The sequence below is a fragment of the Nyctereutes procyonoides genome, unplaced genomic scaffold, assembly GCF_905146905.1.
Source record: "Nyctereutes procyonoides isolate TBG_1078 unplaced genomic scaffold, NYPRO_anot_genome, whole genome shotgun sequence".
In the NCBI taxonomy this organism is placed as follows: Eukaryota; Metazoa; Chordata; class Mammalia; order Carnivora; family Canidae; genus Nyctereutes; species Nyctereutes procyonoides.
In genome coordinates this window covers 3,319,546-3,347,136 of record NW_026575052.1, presented here as the reverse complement: position 1 = coordinate 3,347,136, position 27,591 = coordinate 3,319,546, and the positions used below count along the sequence as shown (strand labels likewise).

The window sequence follows — 27,591 nt, the reverse complement described above, 5'->3', positions numbered from 1 at the left end:
AGATCACTTAATTACATTGTGTACTTCCAGACAAATATTCTGTAGCTTTTAGGACCGATGATAAGAGCTTTTATTCATTAACGTGGGAAAATAGTACATATTTAAAATTAAAAAAGAGTATAGTATAAACGTTAAAATTTATATTTATTTATTTTTTTCCAAGACTGGAAAAATACACATTAAAATATGAATGTGGGTTTCTAGGGGTAGCGTTTTCTTCCTTATCTCTTCAATTTTGCTTCTCAATATCATCTTTTATTTTCCTAAAGTTATCACACATGACAAAGGGGATTAGAAAAAAAGGAAAGCCAGGCATCCAAATGCTCACAAGAGCTGCACCGGTTAGGGAGGAGAAACGCCTCACTCCAAGGTCAACGAGGAAGGGGAAGTGGGGGGAGAAAGAATCCACATGTACTTCAGTGAGCAGAACGGTCAAGTCGGGGTTGTTTTTCCATATTTCTCCCACTCGGCACCGGCCCTGCAAGCTGCCCCCCTCGCCGGCACGCACACACACACTCACAGGCACACTCACGCCCCCCACACAAAGCAGGTGCCCTGCGCGTGTAGGAAGTCAGTCTGCGGGGAGAAGTGAGGGTAGGGACCCGTCGCCCGGCGGCTGGCGGGGGCAGGGGCGGGAGAGGGCCACTGAAATCAGCCTCCCACTTCTCAGAACATCACTTTCCTGTCCGTGCCTGGCCGATGCGACACGGAGGCAAGTAAGTCATGAGACAAAGCCTGGGCTTGGATCCTGGCCTGTCTGACCCCGAAGGTCACGCTCTGCGTTTTCTGAGTTCCAAACTGAGTACCGTGTAAGCACCGGACTGGTACTTCTCAGGCCTTTTCTTTAGGACTTGGGGCTCTCACCCCCTGACATCCCCGCAGACGGAGCACTGGGTCAGTCAGGCACCGTGTGTCCCCGAGCTGCCGCCTGGGGTGACGGCTCTTCGGTTTCAGCTGGATTCATTGCAAGAGAGCACACTCATGCTGAGAAACCTTACTCTGCGGCATCGGGATTCTAAAGTCAGGATGGAAGGCACCATTCGCAGAGTCGAAGTCATATATGGTTATATTTTCAAGGTTTTATTTATTTATTTGAGAGAGAGCACGCGCGAGAGAGCGAGCACGCACAGGGAGAGGGGCAGAGGAGGAAGCAGGCTCCCCGCTGAGCAGGGGGAGACCGATGTGGGACTCGATCCCAGGACTCCAGGGATCATGACCTGGGCCGAAGGCAGACACTTAACCGACTGAGCCACCAGGCGCCCCTCAAAGTTACATTTAAAAAGCTCTTTAAGGGGATCCCTGGGTGGCTCAGTGGTTTAGCGCCTGCCTTTGGCCCAGGGCGTAATCCTGAAGTCCCGGGATTGAGTCCCATGTCAGGCTCCGGCATGGAGCCTGCTGCTCCCTCCTCCTGTGTCTCTGCCTCTCTCTCTCTCTCACTCTCTCTCTATCATAAATAAATAAATAAATCTTAAAAAAATAAAATAAAAAGCTCTTTAACTTGCAAAGAACCTGGCCCCTGCCGCTGGTCTCTCCCGCTGGGCCTTTCGTGTTCTGGGCCACCCAGCGGCTGTCCTCCTGTGCCCTCCTTATGCCCTGGGGCACCGGCCTCATCTCACAGTGGTGGGAGAGATGGGAGTGACATTTAAAGCCGGGGCCCAGGGTATGAGAGATGAGTCATGGGACTCTGCTCTCCTTGCTTTTTGGGGACAGCTACAGTATGATGACGGTGACCCAACACTCACTCTGGAACTGAGGGCTTCAAGCTGGTGATCCTTTTCTTTGTTCTCACTTTTTAGTTGGTTCACCTCCTGTTTGAGCTGTTGAATTTCCTCATCCCTTGTGAACACTTCTTTTTGCAGAGATGACACCATCCCTGGGGAATGAATGAATGAATGAATGAATAAACAAACAAACAAGCAAACAAACACATAAATTTTACATAGATATTTAATAATCTTTATATATATATAAAGACTCACAGAGGTCAAAGGGGCAGGAAGGATGACCGCCACCACAGCTGTCAGCCAACTTGTGGCCGAGCCCCTTCCAAGCCCGGGCCGCCCCTGGTGCTCACCTGCACCGGAGGAGCTTGTGTCTAGGCTCCCAGAGCCGGGACAGGGGTGATGCTGAAATGCACTGAACAGCATTTGCTTAAGACGGCGGCGAGAACAAGAAGTCAGCGAGTGTTGCCGGGAGAAGAAGAGCCTTTGGGGGGCCCCTGTGGGCTCAGGCTTGGCAGGAGAGGCCACGCCATGGGGCTGGGAAACCGAGGCCCAGTGTGGGGAAGGCCCAGGAGTTTTCTCCAGAGGCCATAAAAAGGCTTGTGGCAGAAGGAGGCTGTCAGCGGGGCGGTCGGATTCACGCTCACCACCACTTAGTAGCCTGGTGTTCCTGGACACGTTATTTTCCTTATCAGTATCTTACTGTGTCTCCCCGAGAAGTTATGATAAGGGTTAAAGACATATAAAGAGGGGATCCCTGGGTGGCGCAGCGGTTTGGCGCCTGCCTTTGGCCCAGGGCCTGATCCTGGAGACCCGGGATCGAGTCCCACATCGGGCTCCCGGTGCATGGAGCCTGCTTCTCCCTCTGCCTGTGTCTCTGCCTCTCTCTATCTCATAAATAAAAAATTAAAAAAAAAAAAGACATATAAAGAACACAGGAGAGTGGCTGACCCACAGCGTTCGTTACAGGGCACCTATTATTTTATTTTGTGGTAGCCAGCTTCTAAAATGGCCCCAGCGGTCACGCCCTGGCGCAGCCCCTCCCGCCAGGAGCAGGGCTGACGTGGGTAGCCAGGATGATATTGTGGGAAAGACGGACTGCGACTTCCTAGGGGGGTCGTAGGAGACATCGCGGCTTTCCCTTCGGTCTCCGTCGGCTCACACGCTGGGCGAGGCCGACCGCCACGCTGTGAGGACACTCAAGCGGCCGAGGGAGAGGCCCACACCGTGGGGAGCAGAGAGGGCCAGCTCACGGCCCAGCCAATGTGCTGACTGCGCCTCACGGGAGACCCTGAGAACCAAGTCACCCCCACATTCCTGAGCTCCAGAAGCTGGATGAGATAAATAAACAGTGGTTGTTGTTTTACCCATTAGATTTTGGGATAACCGGTTACGTAGCAGTAGGTCACTAACACATTATTGGATTCTCGTATTGAGGACAAGCGGGAAGAAGGGTGCGGAAAGGCTGTGCGATTCGGTTGTCTCAGGTGGTTCTTTTCTTGGAAGAACATTATGCCCCATCTGATTGGTAGCTGCCAGTCAAAAAAGGATGTGAAATGAATGGGATCCAGAGCTCTGTCACAGGACTCTTTGCAACGGGTGGATCCCTCGGGGACTTGCCTTCAAGCTTTGTGGGGCGGGACCGGACCGACCTGTGGTGTGGAGGTCAGTGGGCGTCACGATGGCCTGTCAGCCTGGTCTCTGAGTGGCTACACTGAGCAAATCCCCTGCTGACGCCCGACGGACACCAGGTGGAGGCAAGACACCAGCCCGCGTGTCGGAAGCCACGGAGACCCAGGGCCGCTCCCGCAGCGCAACCCGGCCCTGAGCTTCTCAAGCTCGACTGTGTGTATACGAGCCCCCGGATCCCACCGAAGTGCGGCTGCGGTGCAGGACATTCTGGGCTGGGGCCCGGGACTCTGCGGTTCTCACGAGGGCCCGGGGCTTGCTGGTGCCACCGGTCTGGGGACCACACCTTGAGCGGGTCCAGCCCACCCCGTGTTCCCCCAGCCCAGGGTCGTCCACTCCCCGAGTGGAGAGGGTGGCGTCTGAGGACAGAGCATAGACAGGCCTGGCGGGTGCTGGGGTAGGGGTGGCGGGTGTGGAGCCAGGCAGAGGAGAAGCCGGGGGTCAGGCTGCCCGATGCACAGAGACCCACGGTGACTCCCCCGTGGCTCAGCGCTCTGCTCGGCTTTCCTGCTGCGTCCCGGGCACTCAGAGCAACAGGCCCAGTCCAGGCTCGCTGCCCGCGCCCCGGCGCCCGCTTCACTCCCTCCGTTAACGGCCCCACCCTCCTCCAGTCTCGAGGCATTCCTGCTTAAAAACCCCAGCGGCTTCCCATTACCCTTAGAATCAAACCCAGACCTCCCTCCCAGTGATCTACCCCCTGCCTCCCTCTCTGACCCTGCCGGCCTCCCCACCATGCGCACCCCACTCCAGCCCCACTCGCCTCCAGCTCCTCCTGCATGGCCACCTGGCCCCAGCCTCAGGCCCTTTGCACTTGTGATCCCTCTGCTGGGAACACTGTTCCCTCTGGTGTCCTGACTGCTCTCCCCTTTCCACCTCTTCAAAGGCCTGTCCTCGCCCGCCCACCAAGCTATATGCTCCCTTCATTTCTGCCCCTCAAGCACCTCGCTCCCACACTGGGCCAGTTTTCTCCGAAACGGGCTTGCTTATTCACTGTGGGTTTACTTTTAGTGCCTGTCACCCGCTCAGAGACGCGAACCCTGGGAGTACAGGAGCGCTGTGCTCAGGGCTCTCTGTCCCCAGCCCCGGAACAGGGCCTGATACCCAGTGGGCGCTCAATAAACACGTAGGATGAATGAAAGGATCCAGGGTGAGAAACAGCTGGTCTCCAGAGGGCGTGTGGGCCCCCACCCTGAGGTCTGTAGGGTGCAGCCTCTGCTGGCCACTTAGGAAATGTTTTCACTTGGGCCCGAGTGTACCAGGCCCCTAACGCGGTGACCCCACTCTGCCCACATTCTAGCTTGAAGGCAAGCTGGCCCGTGGAAGCGCCCAAGCCCCACGGCGTCCCGTGTCCTCCCTGGGGTGCTCGCCAGACATAGCTGAGTGATAACCTTCACGCACACGGGTATCAGGCCCTGCCCGAGGAGCTGGTTGTACTTGAACTCGGGGACACAGGCCGCTGAGAAGATCGCCGAGGCCGCACCCCGGATCAGCGTGCAGCCGGGCAGCGGTGGACTGGTGATGTCTGCTGCGGCCAGGGGAGGAGGGGGAAGGGGGCAGCTCTCAGGCCCCCCATCAGAGAGAGCTCACCTGAGCTGACGGCATGGTCCCTCCTCAGGTTCTCACCCTCGTTCTTCAGGGATGTGATTTCCGAGTTCCTCTCAGACAGGGTCTGGCACAGCACCTGGCTGTAGCCTTGCTGTAGGGCACTGATCTGTGGGAGGAGGCGACACGCAGTCAGAGGGCGCTTGCCCGGGTGCGCAGGATCCGCGGGTACCCCTCCGCGGTTGCACAGCAGCTTTGGATGGATCTTTGGTGGGCTGCTGGGGAAACCGAGCTTTTTACTTCTAACCGGCAGAAGGGACAGGAGAGGGCAGGTTCCTTCAGGGACCGCCATGTCACATGTAATCGAAGCATGTCTTATCTTTGTGCCCGCGAAGTGGCTCGGGTCAGCTGGCACCGGGGACAGCTGATCCCTATGGTGCCTTCCTACCCGCCCTGGACTCTCGGCCAGGAACAGACCAGCTGTCGGTTCCGGGTCATCGAGCGCCGAGGGCTGCAGAGCAGAGCTCATGAGAGGGAAGCCGGGTGTAGAATTAATGGCCTCGAATGCGAACAACAGCAGCCTCCATCTCCCAGGACACCCCAGGCTCACAAAGCCCTTTCACAGATGCTACCCTGATGGCAACTGACAGCGTCGCAGGAGGCCGAGGGTCCCGCTCATGCCCCCATTTTGCAAGCAGCACACTGAGTCTCACAGAGGTGGGTCACTTGCTCAGGATCACATGGCTGCAGAGGTGGCTCCTTGCTCCCTGCCAGGTGGCTCTAGGGCCAGGATACAGGCCGCAGGCTGTACGGCGCAGCAGGGGCTCGGGAGCCCGACCCTGGCCTTCAAACTCTGTTCCTGCCACTTACAGGCTGACGAGCACGCGAGGCCAGATGCTGGCTCACTGTTCCATTCCGGAAGTGGGGTGGCGGGAGTCCCCATGGGATGGGCTGGTTCAGAGGCGTTTTAATGAGTTAGTGTGTGTACAGGCGCCCGGACCGTGCCTGGCGCTCGGCACCCAGGCGGTAGCCGTGACTGTCCTCCGAGCTCAGCACCCAGGTGGGCCCAGCCGCAGCTCCTCCAGCCCGCTCTGGGGAAGGTAGCCGGGTAAGATTTTTGGGTGCACTTGGGAGCCTCGTCGAGGCTCATTTACACACCCGCGTGACTGCAATTAGGCGGGGCTATGGGGGTCCCTGTCCACCCTCTTATCCTGCAGCAGGTGTGGCACGAAAAATGGGGGGGAGGTAGGGCGCTCAGGTCAGGCGGCCGAGGGCGCAGAGGCCTTTGCCACCAGATGGCGCCCACAGTCCTCGGTCCCGGTTTCTGTCCCTGAAGCCCTTGTCGTTCTTACTCTGGTAGACTTAACAGAAGGATCAAGGTGTCACAAGTTCCCTGGCTCATTTCACGCACCATCATTGTCCAGGTTCTGTGACAACTGGGGCCGTGACACTTCCTCTCTCCCTGGGGGATCTGAGACGCTGGGAAGAGGGCATGTGCCAGAAGGTGGTGGGGACATAGATGACTCTGTCCTCCACCCTCCCCGAGGCTCTACTTTTGCATGTTTGTGCTTTTTGAGACTTCGAGCCAAAACTTTTCTTTCACCTCTTACTGTTCTCTGTGGGAGACATGCAACTTTCCCCTAAAAGGTACGTTAAGGGCATTTCTAGCTCTTCTCAGCTTCGTGCCTTTATTTACACGACACCAGAGCCACAGCACGAGGAGACGAGCTCCCAGAAAGGATGGCAAAGCGTATGCCCACCTGCCCAAAGATGCCCGTGCTTCTGCTTCTGACAGATAGAAGAGAATTCAATCTATGCTTCGGGGTTTTAGGATTTCCGAATACAAGAAAACTCCAAATGGTCTTCAAACCTCTTCGTTTCTTTCCGAAGAAACGGATTCTAGGAATAGAATCTCCTAGGTTCATCTGGAGCAACCTAAGTCCCTTCCTGGGGGCACCATTTCTAGGATTGAGGCCCCGCACCTTGAATTGATTGGGGCCGGGTGGGAAAGAAAGGCTCCACACCGTCTGTGATGGGCATAATCCCGAGAAGGTCGAGGTCTGCTGTCCTGTGTAATATGATGGGCGCCGAGTGGCAAGAAAGCGGACAGCGCGACGGGGACGGCTTCGAGAGAATAACTGGGCTGCTAATTAGCACAGGCCTTCAAGAACACGCAGAGGCAGGCGCTTCCCAGAGATGCTGTAGCAGATGGAAGACCCCTGGGAGCAGGTCCTGGCGCGCACCCTTTCAGGGGGACGGGGGAAGAGCCTACAAAGTAATCAGATCAATAAATCAACCTGCCACGGGGCTCACACCTGTGGCTGAATGTTCTGCAGGTGGTACAGTATTTAGGATACGACGATGTGAGCTGATACAACTTGATTTGGGTTCAGACCCACTGCGGCCTCCAGTTCGGATGCGCCTTGTAACAAAATAGTCTCTTTCAGTTACAAGTGACGATCAACCGGGGGGAGGCGACAGTATGATGAATCGGTGTGATTATTTCTAGGCGCTTTCTTTGTGAACATTCCCCCACCCCCCCGCTCCAGATATCACCAGCCACTTTCAGCAAGACTCAAATCATGACCTACTGATGTTCAAAGATAAGTGAGGATCACACAGCATATGTCACATGTATTTGACTAAAAAAAAAAAAAAAGATGATGTGGGAATCGTTCACCTGTGTCCGCGCACCTGGGCAAGACACACCACTTGTACTCAGGAGAGTTCTGAGATGGGAGGGTAACCCAAAGAGATGTCACTCTGTCCATTGGCAAAAGTGGGCTCCGATCAAGAACAAGATGCTCGTCAAGGAGTCAGCTTCCTGTCAAGGCAGCTGTCAAGTCGTCCTTCCTATGGGATCTACTACTTTCACTGCTTTTCCCAGAACACATCCAACGGAGAGTCATCTGTTGTGTGAATATGAGATTCACTTATTAAGTCTGTCTCATGCCTGTTAAGAACATAACCGAGGGAAGGCAAAGATCATACCTGCCTCATTCTCTGCCAAGTTAAGAGCGTTTCTCAGCTTCGGGCTTTCATTTGCATGACACCAGAGGCACAGGGCAAAGAGACAAGCTCCCAGAAAGGAGAAGAGCCCAGAAGAGGGCATGGGACAAGAGAGGCACCCCACAAATCTTACTTGAGTGAATGGACAAACAGACACGGTCCTATCAGCGTTCTAGATGGTAGCTGGGCCCACTCCCTGCTGTCATGGAGCTTACGATCTCCCAGTAGAATCTCCTAGGTTCATCTTGAGCAACCTAAGTCCCTTCCTGGGGGCACCGTTTCTAGGATTGAGGCCACGCACCTTGAGTTGGTTGGGGTCGGGGTGGGAAGGCAGCGAACAGGGAAGCAGAGAACAGAGGCCCCAAGCATGACCACAGCCTTAGGCAACATTACGCACCGAGGCCACGATTCAGGCCAGTTTGTTGTTTTTTCAAATCAACTTTGTTGACATATAATTTATGTAGCAGATCAACGGCCAGTTTTAACTAGTCTCAAGGATAATGCAGAAATTCTAGGAGGGGAATTTTTGTTTGATGAAGCTCCCTAAAGTGAACCAGCAACTGCCTTCAGGGTGGGGTTGGATGATGGGGGATTCTGCTCCCTCTCTCCAGCTGACCGGCCAGAGCTCTTGCTGGAGCCCGGCTGGGGTGGATGTGAGAGACAGTGTCACTGAAGCAAGGGAGTTGGGTAGGGACAGGAGGTGGGGTGAGAGCATAGGGTCTGCAAGGGGCAGACCCGTGTTTACCATGCGCTGCCCCCTCTAACTTGCTATGTGACCTGAACAAGTTCCCAGGGGGCTCTGAGCCTGCCTCAGTCTCCTTGTCTGTGGAATGGCACGTGTCAGAGGACCCTGCGGTTTATGTGAGCCAATGAACCTACAGCACCGGCCCCAGTGCCTGCACGTTGTGGGGGCTTAACAGAAGTTACCGTGGTTCTACTAGTAGGGTAGGAGCCGGCCATGCCCCCAGTTCCTGGGATTTGTGCTCATACCCACCACACTACCAGGGCCACCACGTTTCCATCTACCTGGGGGGCTTCCTTCCACGCTCCCCTGGCTCTACCCGGGAGCTGTCACCCTGTGTCATGACCCTAAGGCCTCTGCCAACTTGTCTCCGAGTCCTACCTGGTTTTTCAGGCTCTGGATCTCACTCTGTTTGTCATCGATGTCTTCATCCAGAACCTGGAACTTTCGCCTGGACGTGGTTGCCTCCGACAGCCTCTGATTCAGGCTGGCCACTTCATTCTGCAGGTTTGCTATCACGGCATCTTTGTATTTGGATTCGAGTTCAAAATCCGAGAGACGGCTGATTTCTTTCCCCAGGAGCAGAATGATTTCATCCTGGGTGGAGGCCAGACGGGGAGTTCACTAAGGTGTGGGTCCGCGGGCAAGACCGAGCCCATTAAAAAAAAAAAATATATAAGGAAAACACGGTGTAATTCTCTTGGGAAGGGGACGGGGGTGGGGAGGGGAGGGAGGAAGCGGGCTTTCAAGGTTGTCTCTGCCACTTGGAAAACCTCACAGAGACAAGAGTTTGGTGAAAATGATATACTTGTATACAGGCTCCTGTAATAGATGTTTATACCTCACAGGCTGAAAATTTCCTTTCCTGTAAAATTATACTTTCATGTTGAGAACCACCACCCGACCTGGGAACTTTTGTTGCTGGGGAGTTTATTTATAATGTTTTTGTTTACAATATTCAGCCTAGCACGGTGGGGACCCAGGAAAGGTAGTTAGGACAATACTCTATTTGACCACATCCTGCATATAGTGAGGACTATTATTCAACTTAAAAAATTTAATACATTCTGAAATATGTATTTTCATTTCCTCCCTTCTGGTGTTTCCTGCCTCTTTGCGTTATTCACGTAAAAATTTACTCCAGATAACTGAGTCTGCAAAGCGAATGGGACAGGAACGGTGATTTATTTGCGTGGGCTCATGTAAACTTTGGGTTGGAAAAAAAAATTGCCGGCCGACTTTACCCACAGGCATAATTAACCCACTTCTCCATGTCTCCAAAAGAAAGAGCTCTGCAACCCAAGAATTTGTTAGGCTTCTCCCCACAAAAGAGAGAGAGAAAAAAAAAAACCAATCTTCTCTCCAGAAGTCATCAATAAAATGTCAGAAAAACTGAAAAACAAGTCCCCAGATGTATTTTCAAATGCAGCTACAGAATTTCTGCTTTTAAAATAGTCCCTGCTCTTCCAGCAATTTTCCATTGGTTGGAAGGAGGTAAGTGAGTAATTTGTAGGCCAACTCATTTCCTGGGGAGCTGCCTAATTGGCCTCATGACCTCCCAGTTCCCCGACCCAAGGGCAGGGTTTCCATCACGAGGAAGCTTCTCTGGCATTGCCAGTTGCCACCAAGCGTTTTTCTTTGAATCCCTACAAAAGCTTGTGGCAAAATTTCAAGGGTTAGCATCAAACAGATCCCACGCTCGTGGGCAGCTGTGCCTGTTTCATCCGATTGCGGCCAGCCAGGTGCGGATTCACTGTGCAATATGTGAATAGAGGTTTATGCAATAAACATTTACTGAGCAGCTACTATGTGCCAGGCCCTGTGCTGGGCCCTGGAGTATAAAGAAGCCCGTAAGGTGTGGTGTACAGTCGTGGTTGCTGCCTTTTGTGAGGACCCCAAGCTCTTCCTGGGGAGAGTGCTCTCCCTCCCATGGGGTCTTGATAAGACTATTGGTCACGTGCCCTGCTCCTTCCCATCCCACCTCCTCATGTGCCCGTGACCCAAGCTGGACAACCAGGGTTTTCTCAGAGATTTCATGCATCCATTACAGACGGAGAGGATCTTGCCTCCTTGTGGATCCCAAACTTTAAATTTATGCGCTGGTTTGCCTGAGTTTGTCCTTTCCCACGAAGCCAGTGTGTTGCAAAAAGCCAAACTTGGAGGGAAACAGAGGGAAGAGATGGGGAGGAGAGAGCACGCTGAAATGCTCACTCAAGCTCCTGTATCTAGCCGTGCCTGAAACTAGCGGGCTTTAAACATTTTTAAGAAGATGACCCCCAAAAATGCCTTCTTTTTTTTTTCCTCCCTTAAGCTAATGTGCTTATTGGCACCTGCATTTGAAGGAATCCTGGAAAGTCAGGGCATAAATGGTTTCTAAATAGAAAAGATTATAAATGTGGCTGCGATTCTATTTCCAGTTTAAAACTGGGGTGGATGGAGAAACGACCACAGTAGTGGAAGCTACGTCCCCAGCCCCTAAATCAGGGCTGGTCCTGTGTCTTGCTCTGACCAATAGTAGAGGTCAGAAGTGCTGAAGAACAATCTCCAGACAAGTGCTTAGAAGGCCCTACAGCTTCTGTTCTGGCCCTCCCGGAGGCTCGGGCCAGTGAAGAAGCCCCGGATGGTAAACCGAGTGCAGAGAGGGGCCCATCACTCCAGGCACGCCGGCTGAGGTCCCAGACGTGGGAATGAGGCCATCCGAGACCACCAGCTGGGCCATGCCACTGGCTGATGACAGTGGCATGAGTGAAGCCAGGGGACACCAGCAGAAGAAGCTTCCAGGTCAACTTGTCAATTCTGGGGAGTAATAAGTTGCTGGGTTGTTTGTTTTTGTTTGTCTTTTGAGTAGGCTCCATGCCCAATGTGGAGCTTGAGCTCTTGACCCTGAGATCAAGAGTCGTAGGCTCTACTGACTGAGCCAGCCGGGTACCCAATAAATTGCCATTTTCAGCCACTAAGTGTTGGGGCGGCTTGCACGCAGCCGTAGAGAACTGGTAACAGCATCCGAGCCTGGCTGCTCGCCCCACGGCAACACCTCTCCAAGGTCTGCTCTGGGCACACCTGCCACCTGCAGTCACCGATGCCCACGGCTCTCCAGGACCCCAAATGGTTCTGCTCCTCACAAATGCGGAGAATTGCCACAGGCTCAGGTCCTGGTCTTGAAGGAGGTATGACATCGCAGGACTGCTCCTCTTAGGCTAATTTCAGGTTGTGTCTCTGGAAGGAGACATCACCCTGGACCCTTCCCAGCATGGCTGGGCTTCACCTGCTCTGGCTCGCACTCTCACTTCATCCTAAACCTCTCTGGTTCTTCAGGGAGCCTCTGTCCTGGCTCAGTCCTCCACGTCAGTGCTCACTTCTTCCTGCAGGAAACAGGTTTTCCCCACCACTGTCCCACCACTCAAGGTCACCGTGTGGGCGTCAGGAGTGCCCGCCTCCAAGTTAACCAGCCCTTGGCTTGAATCCCAGCGCTGCCCTCCCAGGGTGCAACCCTGGGCAGGTTACTGAACCCCTCTGAGCTTCGGCTCCCTCATCTGTAAAGTGAGGGGGATAACACCTATTTTGGAGCCGGTGAAGATTAATGAGCCAATTGAACATTAAGGGCACAGGACACAGTCCAGCCCGCGGTAGGTGCTCAAAGCCTCATGCTTGTAGATGTTGTGATTTGGGATAAAATGAGCAGTTATCAAACTTTTGGTTGAATGTCCCAGGACTAAAAGGTGGTTTCTTGGATGTAGTGAAAAAGGCACTTCTAGAGCCCAGAGGACAAGAGGCAATCCCTCCGCAGGCTCTTCTGCTGCGATAGCTCTGTCCTTCCCGAGACCCCTCACCTTATCCTGCTGGGCTGGGTCCCGGTCCACGTAAATGTCCCTGGAAGGTCCTGCCCTGGAAATTCCTTCGACCACTGACTGTTCCGACAGCTCCACAGCATCGGTCCACACTAACGCACGGGATCGACAGAGAGCACACAGGACATTGTGAGTGTCCCCGAGGTCGGGAAGGATATTTTTAGACTACTTTCAAACTCTTTCCCTGCTGCTGTGAAACACTGCAAGGCGATGTCTACATTCATTGCAAAGCGATGAAGAAGGCATCACTGAAGTATCAGAAAGGGAAGGGACTGTCCCTCCCCTTTTCAGGGGTAACCGTGCCGATTCGCTTTGGCGGGTCCCTTGCTAGGCTTTTTTGCTACATCATGCAAGAGCTGGTGACCTTGGGCAGGCCACTTATTCTCTAAGCCTTAGTTACCTAACTTACATGTTATACAGGGCACTGTTATCAAGGGCACTCAGGATGAAGTGCAGTAACGGTGTAGAGCAGGGGTCGGCAAACTATGGCACCAGGGACAAATCTGGCCTCCCAGCTGTTTTTGTAAGTAAACTTTTACTGAAACACAGCCACAGTCATTCATGGACATACTGTCGGTGGCTGCTTTCCAGCTACAAAAGCAGGGCTGCGTAGCTGTGACAGAGACAGTATAGCCGCAGAGCCTAAAATATTTACAGAAAAAGCCTCTCTTTCCAGAAGAAGCTTCCCGCCCCCGAGGACTACATTAAGTACTAAACGTTAGCGATTTTTATTGCAATTATATCCTTAAAGAAAAAGCCAAAAATGGATTTCTATTGCAGAGATTTTTCCCCAGCTTGCTTCTTCACTTGACAACATATCAAAAACATCCTCCAATGTCCATATTTGTAGCTATGCTTTTTTTTTTTAAGAACTAGAAGTTTGTGCCTTTTAATCCCCTTCATTATGTTCTTTTTTAAAAAAAGATTATTTTTTTTAAAGATTTTATTTATTTGAGAGAGAGAGAGAGAGAGAGGGAGAGTGAGCACCAGCTTGGGGATGGTGGAGAGGGAGAAGCAGGCATGTCCTCGCTGAGCAGGGAGCCCGACACAGGGCTCGATCCCAGGACCCCGGGATTATGGCCTCAGCTGAAGGCAGATGTTTAACTGCCTGAGCCACGCAGGTGCCCCAAGATTTTATTTTTAAGTAATCTCCACACTCAACGTGGGGCTGGAACTCATGACCCTGAGATCGAGTTGCATGCTCCATGGACCGAGCCAGCCAGGCACCACAGTCCATGTATGAATGTGCCAAACATATTTAACTTGGATCCACTTGGTAGACATTTAGGTTTTCCTGCTTTTTTTTTTCCATCAAACATACCATGATTCACTCACATTAACACCAAATAAGTTTGTTTTGGTGTAGAAACTTTTTTTTTTTTTTGGTGTAGAAACTTTTGAGAAGATTTCTATATTCCTGCTTTTGAGATCATTTGGCTCTAAGCGGCACGTTTGAAATTTCCCATTGATGGATTTCTGGGCATACACCGCACATTCTTGTCTTCTTGTGAAGTGAGAAATTGAACCAATTGTTTTCAAAGGTGATGAAACATTAATGAATGTTACCATTAACAATTAATGAAGTACGCACTGTCACATTTGTGGACATTTATTTCATCACTTATTCACTTTGATTCCACATTTTTCTTTATGGATTTCAGAGCCAATGATTTTCTCCCCCAGGTCTTGGATGTGTTTGTCGGCAGCATGAGTGGACATAGTCAAAGGCCCGTGGTGCTTGGTGAATGCGTGGCCTTGTGTGTTGGATGAGTGGTCCCGGGCGTGTGGAAGGAAAGGGGCTCTCATCCATCCTCCCTGTGTCAGCACCAGAACCGTCTGGGGTACACCTCCTGGTGTGGCTGGACCTGGGGTCACACCCTCTCCCCGGCTAACGCCTGAGGGAGTGACACTCAAGCCATGCACTGAAAGGCAAGTGACTTCATGAAGTGTAGAGGGGAGGAAACAGCATTCTAGGTGGAAGGGACAGCGAGTGCCCAGAGTGGGCAGTGGGCGGGACCAGTGGGAGACATTGGACAGTCTCCAGTCCCATTGGAGGAACGTGGCCTGAGACCCTGGAGCAAGAAGGAACATGCCTGATTCCGGTTTGCCCGGGTTCTTCCTGGCTTTGGTACTGAGAGTCCCCCATCTCAGGAAGCCCCGCAGTGCCTGGCAAAGCAGGACACTTGGTCCCTTTACCAGTTTCATTAGGCAGCTGCTAAAACTCCATCAAGTGAGTCCCTAACCCAGTCCTTGGCAATCAACAGGAAGGGAGACACTCCATGGTGCACAGTCCATGCAAAACCATCTGGTCCCCCTAGAAATAGTCCAGAAAAGAAAGCTCCCCTCCTACCCACCTACGCAGTTGGCTTCCTGTCTCTGATGGAGGCCTACAGGGCTGTGGACGGGCAGGGCTTAGGGAAGAGGGCCTGCTGGGGGCGCTGGCCTCACAGCTCGGACAGCAGGTGTGCTCACACCACCCCTGAGAATGTGTCTTCCACATTGGGTCAGCATCCTGCGTGGGGAGTGGGTGGGCCCTGGGCCCGGGCGACTCCCTCTCTCTGTGGAATTCCTTCCTGCTTCCTCCCCAGGAATTCTGGAAGGCAGCTGTCTGCTAAGGGTGACGGTGACGGAAGGGGGCAAGAGCTGGGTGGAATAAGGGGCAGCAGAAGGCCTTCCCCGGGAGGGTCACTGAGCAGTGCAGTCTGATAGAAAAATAATGAGAGCTACATAAGACAATTTAAACTTTAAATTTAGTACTGGGTACATTAAAAAGGTAAAAAAAGAAAAAGGTGGAACTGATTTCGAAATATATTCTATTTAACCCGGTACATTAAAAAATGATCATTTCCACGCATCATCAAGACCAAAAAGATCAAGATATTTTACATTCTTTTTCTTCTGGGCACTAAGTCTTTGAAACTCAGGGTTCATCTTACACTTACGTTGCCTTTCAATTTGGAAGCTAAATTTTCAATGGGAAGACTTGATCTGTATTTGGGTTTCACAAAAAAACGTGCAGTTGAAGAAGTAGATTTGCATACTCAAGATGTTCCAGGCATGCTCCAAGCCTTCCAATAACTGAATCAGGTATCGGTCTTGAAATTTAAATTAATGTAAATTAAACATTTATTTCCTCTGTCACATTAGCTACATTAGCTCAGTCTGCGTGTGGCTGGTGGCTACTGCACCAGAAAGCACAGGCCTAGAACATTTTCCCTCTTGTGCTCCTCCTTCTTTACTTGATGTCTCATTTCCTGCTAATATCTATAACTGGACTTTTTTTTGAAAGGAATACAGGAGAAGTGGGATCTCAAAAAACGAAACAAAACGAAACAAAACAAAACAAAAAACCAATAATTCTATGGCGCAGGCTTTTGACTATAACGTCCAGCCGACTTCTGGAAGCCCCTGTGGCACATTAATGTCTGTCGCAAGGCCTGTGGCTTATTTTTTCAACATTCAGCGGAGTCTGTTTGATGCTATATATAGCAAGTTGTTTACCTTTCAGCCTAGGGGAAGTCAGTCGCCCTAATCAGGAGTCCCCCTGCCTGGGGTGGCCGGGCAGCATTACACTGGACAGGTGCAGTCCAGAGGCAGCTATGACACTTGACACTTTCCAAATTAGCAAGCCGAAGGCCATAAATGAGTTTTTGTTGGTAAAAAAAGGGTGGCCCATTACTGTGCATGCTCTATGAACAGGCTCCCAGTGGCCAAAAGGAGGAAGAGACTGCCTGCAGGTGAGCTGAAGCACTGGGCAGCCCCTCCCTCATGCTCCCCAGGAGGGACTTGGGTTCAGGCTTGGTTTATTATTTTTTTAAATTTTAATTTAATTTAATTTTTTTTTCAGGCTTGGTTTAGATAACTCTAGATGCCTCTGTGACCTTGTCCTGGCTGTCTTGACTGAGCCTTTTCTATCAGGTGATGGCTGGAGCCCTTAAAGGACAGAGAGCCTGGACTTGATCAAACCTACAGAACAGGCTGAGTGAGGTTTGGGACCCCTTTGCTACTGGAGGCAGCATTATCTGAGACTTGCTTTCCTTACACTCGGGCAGAGAGGGGCTGGAGCAGTCTCCCCCGCCCACCCCAAACGTCTTTACTGTTCCTGTTACCTTTCAATGAGAACCCAAGGGCCATGTATGACCAAACTGGCTTGTCTCAGTTCAAAACAAACCCTCTAGCTGCTGGATCATTTGGAGATCCCCGTGGGGAGGATTCTAAGGGAGGGACGGGATGGCTGGGGCAGTGGGAAGGCATGGGGCGGGGGGGGGGGGGCGGACAGAGGTGCTTTAGGAAGTTTCAAGCTGCACCTATTTGCCAAATGGGAGAGAAGTTGTTTCCGTGCTTTAACAACCGTCTGGCTCTCCTGAAACTTATCAGCTAATTCTCCGGAGCAAGTGTGTACAGCATGTGTGCACCTTAATTGTGTCTTTAGGATTTGGACTGGGTGTCTCTGTGTGGCGGCCAGCCTCCACGATGGCACCAAGGGTTATTATCTCCTGGTATTCACACCCGTGGATTGTCCTCTCCAACAGTGGGCGGGCTTTGCAATGGTCAGCTCAGCTGTCATAACAAAATGCCACAGACTGTGCAGCTTAAGCAATAGGATTGTATTTCTTACAGTCCGGAGGCTAGAAGTCCAAGGTCAAGATGCCATCGGGGTTGGTGTAGCTAGCTACTTTCTTTCTGTGTCTTCACATGGCCTTTCCTCCACGTGTGGGCATCCCTGATCTCTCTCTTCTTATAAGGATCCCTGACATGCGGTGGCAGGAAGTTCTGTAACACATTGCCTGTGGTGATGGGGGAAGTAGAAAATGTTCCCGATGAACTGGGTGACGGAGCCTGGCACTTCCTGTGAACCGTGGGAGGGGGGAGCGGCCAACAGAGGGACGTTGAATCACAAGAAGCTGGGACTCGACTGGGCTGGAAGATTCTCTGCCTCGCCGCGTGGCAAATGAAACCTAAGACACAGGTTCTGGGCAAAGATCAAATCAGACCACTCTCAGGAAAACATGCTCTGAAGACGAAGCTGAGTGTAAAACCTTTAATATCCTTTGTCGAGAATGTAGAACCATCGGAGCCGGTGTCTCAGAGATTGATTTGGGCCCAGGGCTTCTACGGAGTGCTATCCCTCCCACTCTTGGCAGAAGCCCAGGGCGGAGGAGGGCCTGTGTCAAAGGAATATGTGGGCATGGCTTTTGCCTGCTAGGGTGAACCTCAATAAGGAACATGACCAATGTGGACTGCTGGAGGCAGAGACGCACAAAAACGGAAGAAGTCCTCATGTCTATAGGCAGGTAGCTGACTATAAAACCAGGCAGTTGCAAACGTGTGATACCTTTCATGGAAAAGATAGGAGGACTCACAGGGCTGATCCAAGGAGCCAGAGGGCAAAGGCAAGAGCCACGGAGGGTCATTTCTGAGCAAGAATAGGCCTAAGTCCTAATCAGGGACCTTGAAACATTTTCCTGGCTGGACTTCAGAACTGCTGAAGGACTGAAAGGACTCCTGTGTGTTTGTTTTTCCTTTTTGAACAGAAGGCGTGTCCACCGCAGTATGCTATGCCTGGCCCACCAGTGTACGTTGGGCGTGTGAAAGACAGACAACCCATCTCTTTAGTGCACAGACCTTCAGACTGCTGGAAATGGGACTTGAGAAGCTGAACTTAAGGAACTAGCCCCAGTGACTAGTACCTGGACTTGATTTATATGATGAGATCCTGGAATTTAGGCTGATGCTGGGATGGGGTGAGACTTTGTAAGAACTCGGGAGAGGGGGAAGGAATTAGACAAGTGAGGTGGGGGGGGGTGTGAATCACTGAGGACCAGAGGGCACATTGCGGTAGCCAGGCTCCAAGATAGGGCTGCCAATAATTTTTGCCTCCTAACGTTCAGGCCCATGGGAAGTCTTCCCCACACTGGATAGAGCTGACCTGTGTCACCAATAGGATCTTGCAGAAATGACAGAGTGGCTTCTGAGGTTTGGTCCTAAGAGATGCTGTAGTTTCCATCTTGCTCTCTTGGATCACTTGCTTAGGAAGAGCCAACTGCTCTTCACTGAGGATACTCCAGCAGCTCTCTGGATGGGTTCACATGATGAGGACCTGGGGCCTCTTGCCAATGGCCATTGAGGGTGCCATCATGCAAGCAGATTCTCCAGCCCTGGTCAAGCCTTCAGATGACTGCAGCCCCGGCTGACAGCTCATCTGCAACCTTATAAGAGACCCTGAACCACCGCCACCCTGCTAAGCGGCTCCCAAATTCCTGACCTGCAGAAACTATACCAGATAATTCATGTTTGGGGTTTTTGTTTTTGTTTTGCTTTTAGGCCACTAAGTTTTGGGAGAGTTTGTCATGCAGTGATTGATAACATATACATTGCATGTTAGTTTTACATCAAAAAGACAAAAACTGGAAAAAAAAAAAACCAAACCAAAAGACAAAAACTGTTGGACTCTGGTTAATGGTATATAAACTAACATATTAAGAGGCAAGACTACATGTGTGCAGTTTATTTTCAAATGCACCAAAAAATAAGATGGATTAATGAATGAATAGAAGGATGGATAGACAGATACACAAAGAGTACAGCAAAGTGTTAATGGTGGAGTTAGGTGGGAGATTGCTTTTACTTTGCTCTGTGTTTGAAGATTTTCATATTTATAGGAGGTAGGGGGGAAATGGCTGAGTAGTTTCATTTGGTGTGGATGGCACATAAGGGTTTTTTTTTTTTTTTTTGGATGAAGAAGAAGAAGATGATGTAACTGCATTGCACCTACTCCTCTGTTTGCTTATTTCACGACAACAACTATTATTTGAATAGCTGAGGGAGGTGACCAGGTGAATAGTCTTGAGTGAGACCAGGGGAGGATGTGGAGACACAGAGGGGGAGGCGGGGCCTGGAGCTGGGGTGCAGAGGACAGAGAATGGGATCTTCACATCACAGGTTTGGAGGAAGCTGCAATCATGCCAGGGATCAAGTCAAGCCTGCTGCTGAGGCCAAGAGGACAGCGACAGGCAGGAAGCCCCCCCCCCATGGAAGAGGGTGAGGGAGGGAAACCATGAAAGCTGGCCCCCAGAGTGACCAGGCTGTGAGTGACGGTGACAGTGATTGAGGTAATCGGCCTTAAATTTGACTGAAAAATGTGAGATTGGACTAGATTGAATATGTCACATCGGGAGGTAATATTCCTCGATAAGCCTCAGCCTCCTCTCACCTGTAAAATGGCAATAAAATATTTAAAAAACTCCGGAGGCTGTTGTGGCCAAGGGGGATTTCAGTTGCCAATGTTTCTGCACATCTGAGTCAAAGTTGTAAGTCTGCATCCTGCTACGCATTCCTATGTGAGCACACACGCACACACCGACACACACCCACACCCACACCCACACCCTCGCCACAGGGCTGCTGATGTGTGCATATGTCAGAGCACAAGGTCTAGAGGGATAGGCCCCAAAAAGTCAACAGAGGTTATTGGGTGATGAGGGTGACAAATGAAATTTAACTATTTTCTTACTTTCTGTTTATCCCCATTTAAAAAAATTTTTTAAATTAATTATTTGACAGGGAGCCAGAGAGCACAAGCAGGGGTGGGGGTAGGGAATGGCAGCGGCGGGGGGGGGGGGGAGAAGCAGAATCCCCGGTGAGCAGGGGGCTGGATGTAGAGCTCAATCCCAGGACTCTGAGATCATGACCTGAGCCAAAGACCAACCAACTCAGCCACCCAGGTGCTCCATCCCCCAATTTTTAATTTTTTTAGGTAGGCTCCACATTGGGCTTTTGTCAACATGGGGTTTGAACTCACCACCCTGAGATCAAGACCTGAGCTCAGGTCAAGAGTCAGACACTCCTGACTGAACCATCCTGACGCCCCATCTCTGATTTTCTCACATTTGACTCCGTTCTACTTTTAGAATTGGAGCAAATAAGCAAAAACCAAGACTCATGCTGTGGCTCTAAACCCGTCCCCAAAGCCACCGCGGGAGCGTGCGTGAATACCTTGCTTGATGATGGGCGGCCTGTGAGTGCTGTCCACCACGAAGGAGAACATCTTCCCGCCGGCACTCACAGGCCGCTTGTGGGAGGCAGGCGGGACCATGGCGGGTCTGGGAAACCCCTGGGACCAGCTCCTCTGTGCTGGTGCTGGCCGGATGCTCGAGTGGAAGGGCATCTGTGGTGGAGAGGGTGACTGTTTCGGCTGCTGCATGGCCCGAGGTGGCTGTGGTCTTGGCCAAGGTACCGGGCCACTCATCCATGGGAAGGAGACCTACAGGGGCAGACAAGAGGGTCAGAGGAGGTTCCGGTCAGCTGGGAGTGGTCTCCACCCTCGTCTCAGCCCTATAATTGTCACCATAGGGCTCGGCTTATAAGTCTCTTCCCCCAGGAAGCCCTCCCAGACTCTCCCCCAGTTTGGGATGGTGGTTCCCACCGTGGGTCGCATTGCACACTACTGCACCACCATTAATTGGGCGCCGCCTTCGTGCCAGGCACGCCACCAAGAGATTCACCTGCATGGCCCTATTCGGTACACCGGATGCTCTGTCAAAAGACTGAGGCTGAGCAAGACCTCGTGACTTTCCAAGATCGCCGACTGCCAGGGGGCCTCTGAGCTGGACAAATGTCACCTCTAAGAGGATAGGGCCTGTTGTCTATCTTGCTCCCCCTGTAGCCTCAGCACCTGGAACGAGTGCGCCGGCACATTCAGAGCAGGCCCTTGAATACTGGTTCAAAGAACGAATGAACAAATCACTGAGATTCAGGCCCAGCTCTAGGGCCCTCAGCTCGCTTTCCTTCCCCCCACAACTGCCCATCCATCAGGCCCTTCTACGCCTTCTGTCCTCCGAAGCCGAGAGCTCTGGGATTGGGCAGGGGTCCCGGCGGTCGCGTTGACCTTTGATCTTCAACACCTATCACATCTGATTCTTGGGAGATGCCGGGGGGATGTTTCGTCATCTGACCCGTCCGCAGCTGCCGTCAGTGGGAAGCACACCCAAGTCCATCTAACTGTGGACAAGCATGTGCCGAGAGGTGCTGACACCTGGCTTCCCCCTGTGCCTAGTGGTTAGACCAGGACATTGGGGCCGGCGGTCATTTATTGCTCTTTCCTGATCCTTCCTCCATTCCTCTCGCCGAGCAGGAGGCCTCCTGATTCTTACTTCATAAACAAGGCTTGGTGAGGGTAAGGAATTTACCCAGGCTCAGGTAGTGGTGGGTCGGGAGCTGAGATCGAGGTCTGATGACCCCTGTCTGTCTGTCTGTCTGTGTGTCTCTCTCCTCTCTCCCCCTCTGTTGGCAGAAAAAACCCCACTAAGTTCAAATATTTGTCCCCTCTGCAGGGCACATGTCTACTCCTCCCTGGGCTCACATTTCTCCTACAGACGGGAGAATAAGAGCTCAGAGACACAAAGTAAGAGGCAGGCACTTCCGAAATATGAGCACCGGCTTGCAGAGCTCCCTACAGCTTCAGATGGATTTTGTTCAAGAGGAAGGTTCTCTGCTTGCTCAGGCTCCTGAACTGAGCTTTTAGGTCCAGCAAGTCGAGAATCCTGAGCGTGCCCTCCAAATACTTGGAGTCGGTGAGATCAGTGCTCAGAGAAATCAGGCTCCGGGCTGAGAGAGCACTCAGCCAATCCCACTCCCTGGCCCCAGTGATTGGCTCAGTGGTGGGACCCACTGAGAGCCAAGGGGCCCCAGGGAGCCGTGGCTGGACACCACGATCTGAAGACACCTGCGGGACCTGAGAAGGTAGCCCACCTGAGGCAGCAGGGCCCAGGCACGGGGAGATGGAAGCGGTTGCTGTTTTTATTGTGGTAAATCCTACACGACATAAAATTCGCCACTGTAACCGTTTTTAAGTGTATGGTTCAGGAGTGTGAGGACACTCACATTGCTGGACTTTTTTTTTTTTAAGATTTTATTTATTTATTCATGAGAGACACACACAAAGAGAGGGGGTGGGCAGAGACGCAAGCAGAGGGAGAAGCAGGCTCCCTATGGGGAGCCCGATGCGGGACTCGATCCCAGGACCCCAGGATCACGACCTGAGCCAAAGGCAGACGCTCAACCACTGAGCCACCCAGGCAACCCCATTGCTGGATCTTCAGAAGGCTTCCATCTTGCAAAATTGAAACTCTGTCCCTATTAAACGACAATATCCTCTTCCCCCTCCCCTAGCCTTTGGCACCGCCCCCTGCTCTATTCCACTTCCCGGCCCTATGAATCAGACTATCCAGGTACCTGGGGTGCGTGGAATCATATAGCCTTTGTCTTTTGGTGACGGGCTTATTTCACTGAGCATCTTGTCCTCAAGGTCCGCCCGCGCTGTAGCAGGTGGCAGTATAACCCACCTTCTTGTATACCCCACATTTTATCTGTTCAGCGTCAGTGGGCACCTTGGGTTGTTTCCACTCTGGCTACCGTGGCCATGCTGCTGCGAACACGGTGGTGCCAGCTGGGAAGCTGGCCTTGAGCCCTGGCTTGGGAGGTGCCCCATGAGGCCAGCTAGAGCAGCACGGAGCCCTAATGATGAGGTCCTTAAAGGGGAAGGAGCCAGAGACACGTAAATGCAGCAAAGACTCCCAACTGGCTTTTCGGGTTCAAAAATAAAACTATGAAGCTTTTTGCTTTCTTTCTCAAGCTTGCAGAGTGAGAGGGTGGCTCTGGTTGGAAGGTTAAAGTTGATGTTCTCTGGCTGGCATGCTTGCTCTATAATAAGCAAGGTCAAAGTTTTCTCAGAAATTGCTGCCAGTAACTATAAGGAAACAGGCAGGGGTAAAGCAAACACAAGAAAAAGACTCACGTTAGAAGCACGTTCTGGGCTGTGCTCCTGTTAGAATGTACACAGAGCTTGGGGTCAAGGTCAGTTATCAAGAAGTCTGTTTTTAGGAATTTTAGTTTAAAAATACATGCTGATGCCTTTCCTCTTTTCTTTTTTTTTTTTCTTTCTTTCCTCCCTATTCTCTGACCATATGGCATGTTGTGTGTTTTTTTGTTTTGTTTTGTTTTGTTCTGTTTTGGGGGGAGCATGTGTTATGCTCCCGATTTCATCTACGCCATCTTTCAGATAGCAGGTTGTCAACCACCTGGATTAATCACGACACACCCACTGCTGGATTTATATGAGCGTTGAACAAATACCCGTCAATGATTTACTCAAGAAAACATAATCCATTTTTAAAAAATTATCTATCCGTTCTTTGTGTTATCTTTCCAATATGCGCCTCTAGCCCTGTAAAGGGTGCAGGTTGAGTGGGACACTCCAAAACGATCAAGGTATAGGGATCAAGGGTAGCATATAAGGCACCCACAGGACACACAGAGTCTGCCAGGAAGCCTGGGAGCTGGGGGGAGAGTGGGGTAGACCTTGCCCTTGGAGAGCCTGCCGCGTGCTCTGCTGTCTTAACTGCTGACGCTTCGACTACTATGAGCCACCAGGTCAAGAAGGCGCACACATGCCAGAGACTGTGCTGTGCCCTTAACACACGTGCTCCCATCCGATAGCCAGAATAATGCCGGAGATGGGGATACATGTATACCCCCCAGGGTTGTGAATCAAGAAACTGAAGCTCAGAGAGGTTGAGTGACTTGCCCAAGGCCCCAAAGCCAGGAAGCAGTGATGCTGTTTGACTCTGACACCTGTGGTCTCAGAGCTTCGAGGCTACTCGAAGTCATAGTGGTGTACCCACTTTCCGAACTCACCAAAGGGTCTTAAGTGGTCGGGAATAGGAGATTTTCTAAGACACAAAAAAGAAAATAAGAAAAAAATGAGGTGAACAACCACAAGTTGCACGGGCTGCTTGGAAACAGGATTTTCTAGGAACACCGACAACTCTTCTAGGGAAGTGTTATCCTATGGTACGTGCCACATGCTGGACGCGGCTCGGAGGACCCCAGCCTCCACGCGGGCAGGACCAGGGCATGTCCCCTGTACCAGCGGATGACACAGGGGCCAGCCACTACCAGCTCATGAGAGCCAGTTACTAAGCGCCCAGCAATTTCTCGAACCGGTGAATAAACACAGCCATTCATAAAAATTAAATTACATAAACATCCAATTAAATGATATTAGAAACAAAGGTTAACAGATAGTTAAATCTCACCCTTCCTAATTATCGTACTATATTTTATTATTATTCATGCTCTCCAGGTCCTTTAACTCTACGTGTGTGTGTGTGTGTGTGTGTGTGTGTGTGTGCTACCGCTCGTCTCCGCACCCCTGTATCCAGTGATGTCTCACTGGTCGCTTGACATTGGCCGTGGGGGGAATACTTGCACCGCAGAAACCAGGAAACACTGTCAATCAAAGTTTGACCTTTTTTTTTTTTTTTTTCCTCCCTGCTCATCTACACTTAGGAAGGTTCTGGAGAAAATGTATGTATATAACAATGTAAATTATATGAAAGCATGTTGTGTCTGGAGCCATTACGAGTAGCACGTAAAACTGAGGAAGTAGTTGAAAACTGTTATCTGGTACAGCAAAGAGGTCATGGATAAACACGTGAAGGTCCAGCATACATCGTTCTCCTTTCACTTTTGTCTCGCTCATCAAGGCAAAGATATCCACCCACGTTCAGGTTGGGGACTCACTCACTCATCCATCAGTCGCGAAGGTACGTTGGCTATGGGTGTCAGCATTCAGGCAAAGTCAGTGAAAGCGTGCTGTGGGAGTCGACGGGCTATATGGAATGTACGGCATAGAGTAGTGTATTTTTTATTATTATTTGTAGAGAATGTGTTACACGTTCTTTCTATGCTTACTTAACTTTTTTTCAGAGAGCTGCTTGGTAAACATTTACCAGCGGGGTGCTGGCCACAGCCAGCGGTGCCTGGTACGCGCTGTGGGCGTTCGCTGGCTGAACTTCATGGAAAAACTGGCAGATGGAGCACAAGTAAAAAGGCCTTTGGCTGATTCTGGGGGTTCGGGCTGGGAAAATGCATGACAGGCCTGGCACGTCTTATAATTGTGGAAAGTAAGGAGGTCCTCAAAAGCCACGGGTGGGGACATGTCAAAGGACACGGCAACCAACCCGAAAGAGCGAGCGCCCAGTGGCCACGGCTGGAGTTATTTGAGCAACAAGACAGACGATGTAGTACCGGGTCATCAACCAAAGTACACACTGAATATACATGAGTTCATACTGATATAAATACATGCTTCAGGAAATACATAAACAGGGAAGGACAATCTTCCTTACAGAAGAATTTCACATGTGTAGATAGGCCCCTTCCAGGAGGTGGAGCTAACTTCCCATTCTCCGCTCCTTCCTCTCCTGTCCTTTGGGGGTGGGTTACACTTATGACCCGCTCCCAAAGAATAAAGTACGGAAGGGGGAAAGTAGTAATTTTATAGTGAAGAAACCTGGCAAATACCAGTTTAGCCAAGCGAAGAAGTTAACATCCCCCGGGGATGTCATGTGAACGATGAGTACCCCCTGATATGTGACAAGGACACTGCACCTTTGTGGCACGTTTTCTGAAAACCATAACCCCAGTCTACTCCGAGAAAAGGATCGGACAAATCGGATATGAACACAACATAATACAATACAACCAGGAATCCTGAAGAATGACACCTGCCCAGGACCCACAAAACTATCGGGGTCATGAAAGCCAGACCGAGAGGCTGTCACAGACCAGAGGAGGTTAGGAAGACACAGTGACGAAAGCCAGCGCGGTGCCCCGTGTTGGGTCCAGGAGCCTGAAGTTCAGTTAATAATCTCATGATTTGGAAAACCGTATGACGGTAATGTAAAATGGGGACAATGGAGGAAGGGGTATACAAGAACTCTCTGTGCTATCACTGCTTTTTTAAAATAACCTTTATATAAATTTAGAAGTTATTTAAAAATGAAAGTGTTATTTACTTAAGGGGAGGAAAAAAAAAAAGAGACTTCGGGTTACCAGGAAAAAAAATGGTACAAAATCGTTATGCAACTACTGATGCAGCATACTCACGGGAGAGTTCTCTGGGACGGCTTCCAGCCCCAGAAGTTTCCTAAGTAAAGTTGAGCGGCCGCACACCTGTAATGACTGGAAGGGGTGGAGGTGGAAGGCGCCACCGACCACCGCGACGGGTTAGTCTAGGCAGCACAGGCATTAGCGCCGACAGCCAGCAGGAGGCACTATCTGGCCCCGGGGCCCACAGCCTTCTCTCCCTCTGCAGCTGCTGGGGTCGTTGCAATAATTCCAAGGGGGGTCATAATTTTAAGTCCCTCAGAAAAGGCTCAATCGTGTCCAAGATGTTCAATGTGAGAAATCAGGATTATGCATTTGGAACAGGGACCTGACACGTTATATACAATTTTTGGAGCTTCAAGAGGTGGGTCTGTTTGAGCTGCTCAGAAGGGTCCTTCATTTGGATTTTTACCAGCCGGGTTAAGTTGGAGACGCGGCCCATCGAATTTCCCCACTGTCTGCAAGTCTTCTAGCCTACGGTCTTTCGAGTTCTAACTAGCTTCCTGGTCAGTCCGTAAAACGGGAAAGAGAGTCTAAGGAGAAAACACCCAGATTTTTGCAAATAAGCCTTTTCTACCCCTAGATGAGGTCTCCTCCAGTTCATTCTTGCCAGATTGAGAGACTGAAGGGATGAAAGAACGAATGATCACCCATGAAGTTGAGAAAAGGGAAGCAGCAATGTGGTTCCAGCTTGATCACAAAGGGTGTCACCTGCCGGAGGAAGCCAGAGGCAGCGGAGCTTGGTCTCTTGGTTCCCCAGGTGGGGTCATTTCCCCAGGATGTGAAGGCTTCACTGGCGCTCTTCCCTCTGCGTCCCCGCCCTGCCCTCCGATGTCATCTGGGTGGCCTGGAGATAGACATCTGACGACGTCACAGACCTCCACAGTCCTTTTGTGTGAGTTTTTGCTGAGGACACCCTGCCTGGGGCCATGGGTTGCCCACACTCTCCACTTCTCTGGCCACAAAACATCTCCTTCGGCAAGAAACACCTGACCTCAGGGTGCCTCACCACATCAGCGGGTCCCACAGGAGCTTGACCAGCAAGAGTTTTGTTCTGAAGAGTTCCTTTGGTCCTTTGGTCACTGGTCCC

The 27,591-nt window shown here is 51.3% G+C and overlaps 1 protein-coding gene across 1 annotated transcript in view; it reads right to left on the bottom strand.

The window, feature by feature from the left end:
- FHAD1 (forkhead associated phosphopeptide binding domain 1) overlaps positions 1-27,591 on the bottom strand; it is a 108,232-nt gene that overhangs the window by 54,732 nt on the left and 25,909 nt on the right. Inside the window, exons 3-7 of the mRNA XM_055331691.1 lie at positions 20,547-20,814; positions 12,534-12,643; positions 9,085-9,300; positions 4,998-5,121; positions 1,743-1,873 (exon numbers count right to left, since the gene is read on the bottom strand). Of these exons, the coding sequence (XP_055187666.1) occupies positions 1,743-1,873; positions 4,998-5,121; positions 9,085-9,300; positions 12,534-12,643; positions 20,547-20,814 (849 nt within the window). The remainder of the gene's footprint in view (positions 1-1,742; positions 1,874-4,997; positions 5,122-9,084; positions 9,301-12,533; positions 12,644-20,546; positions 20,815-27,591) is intronic.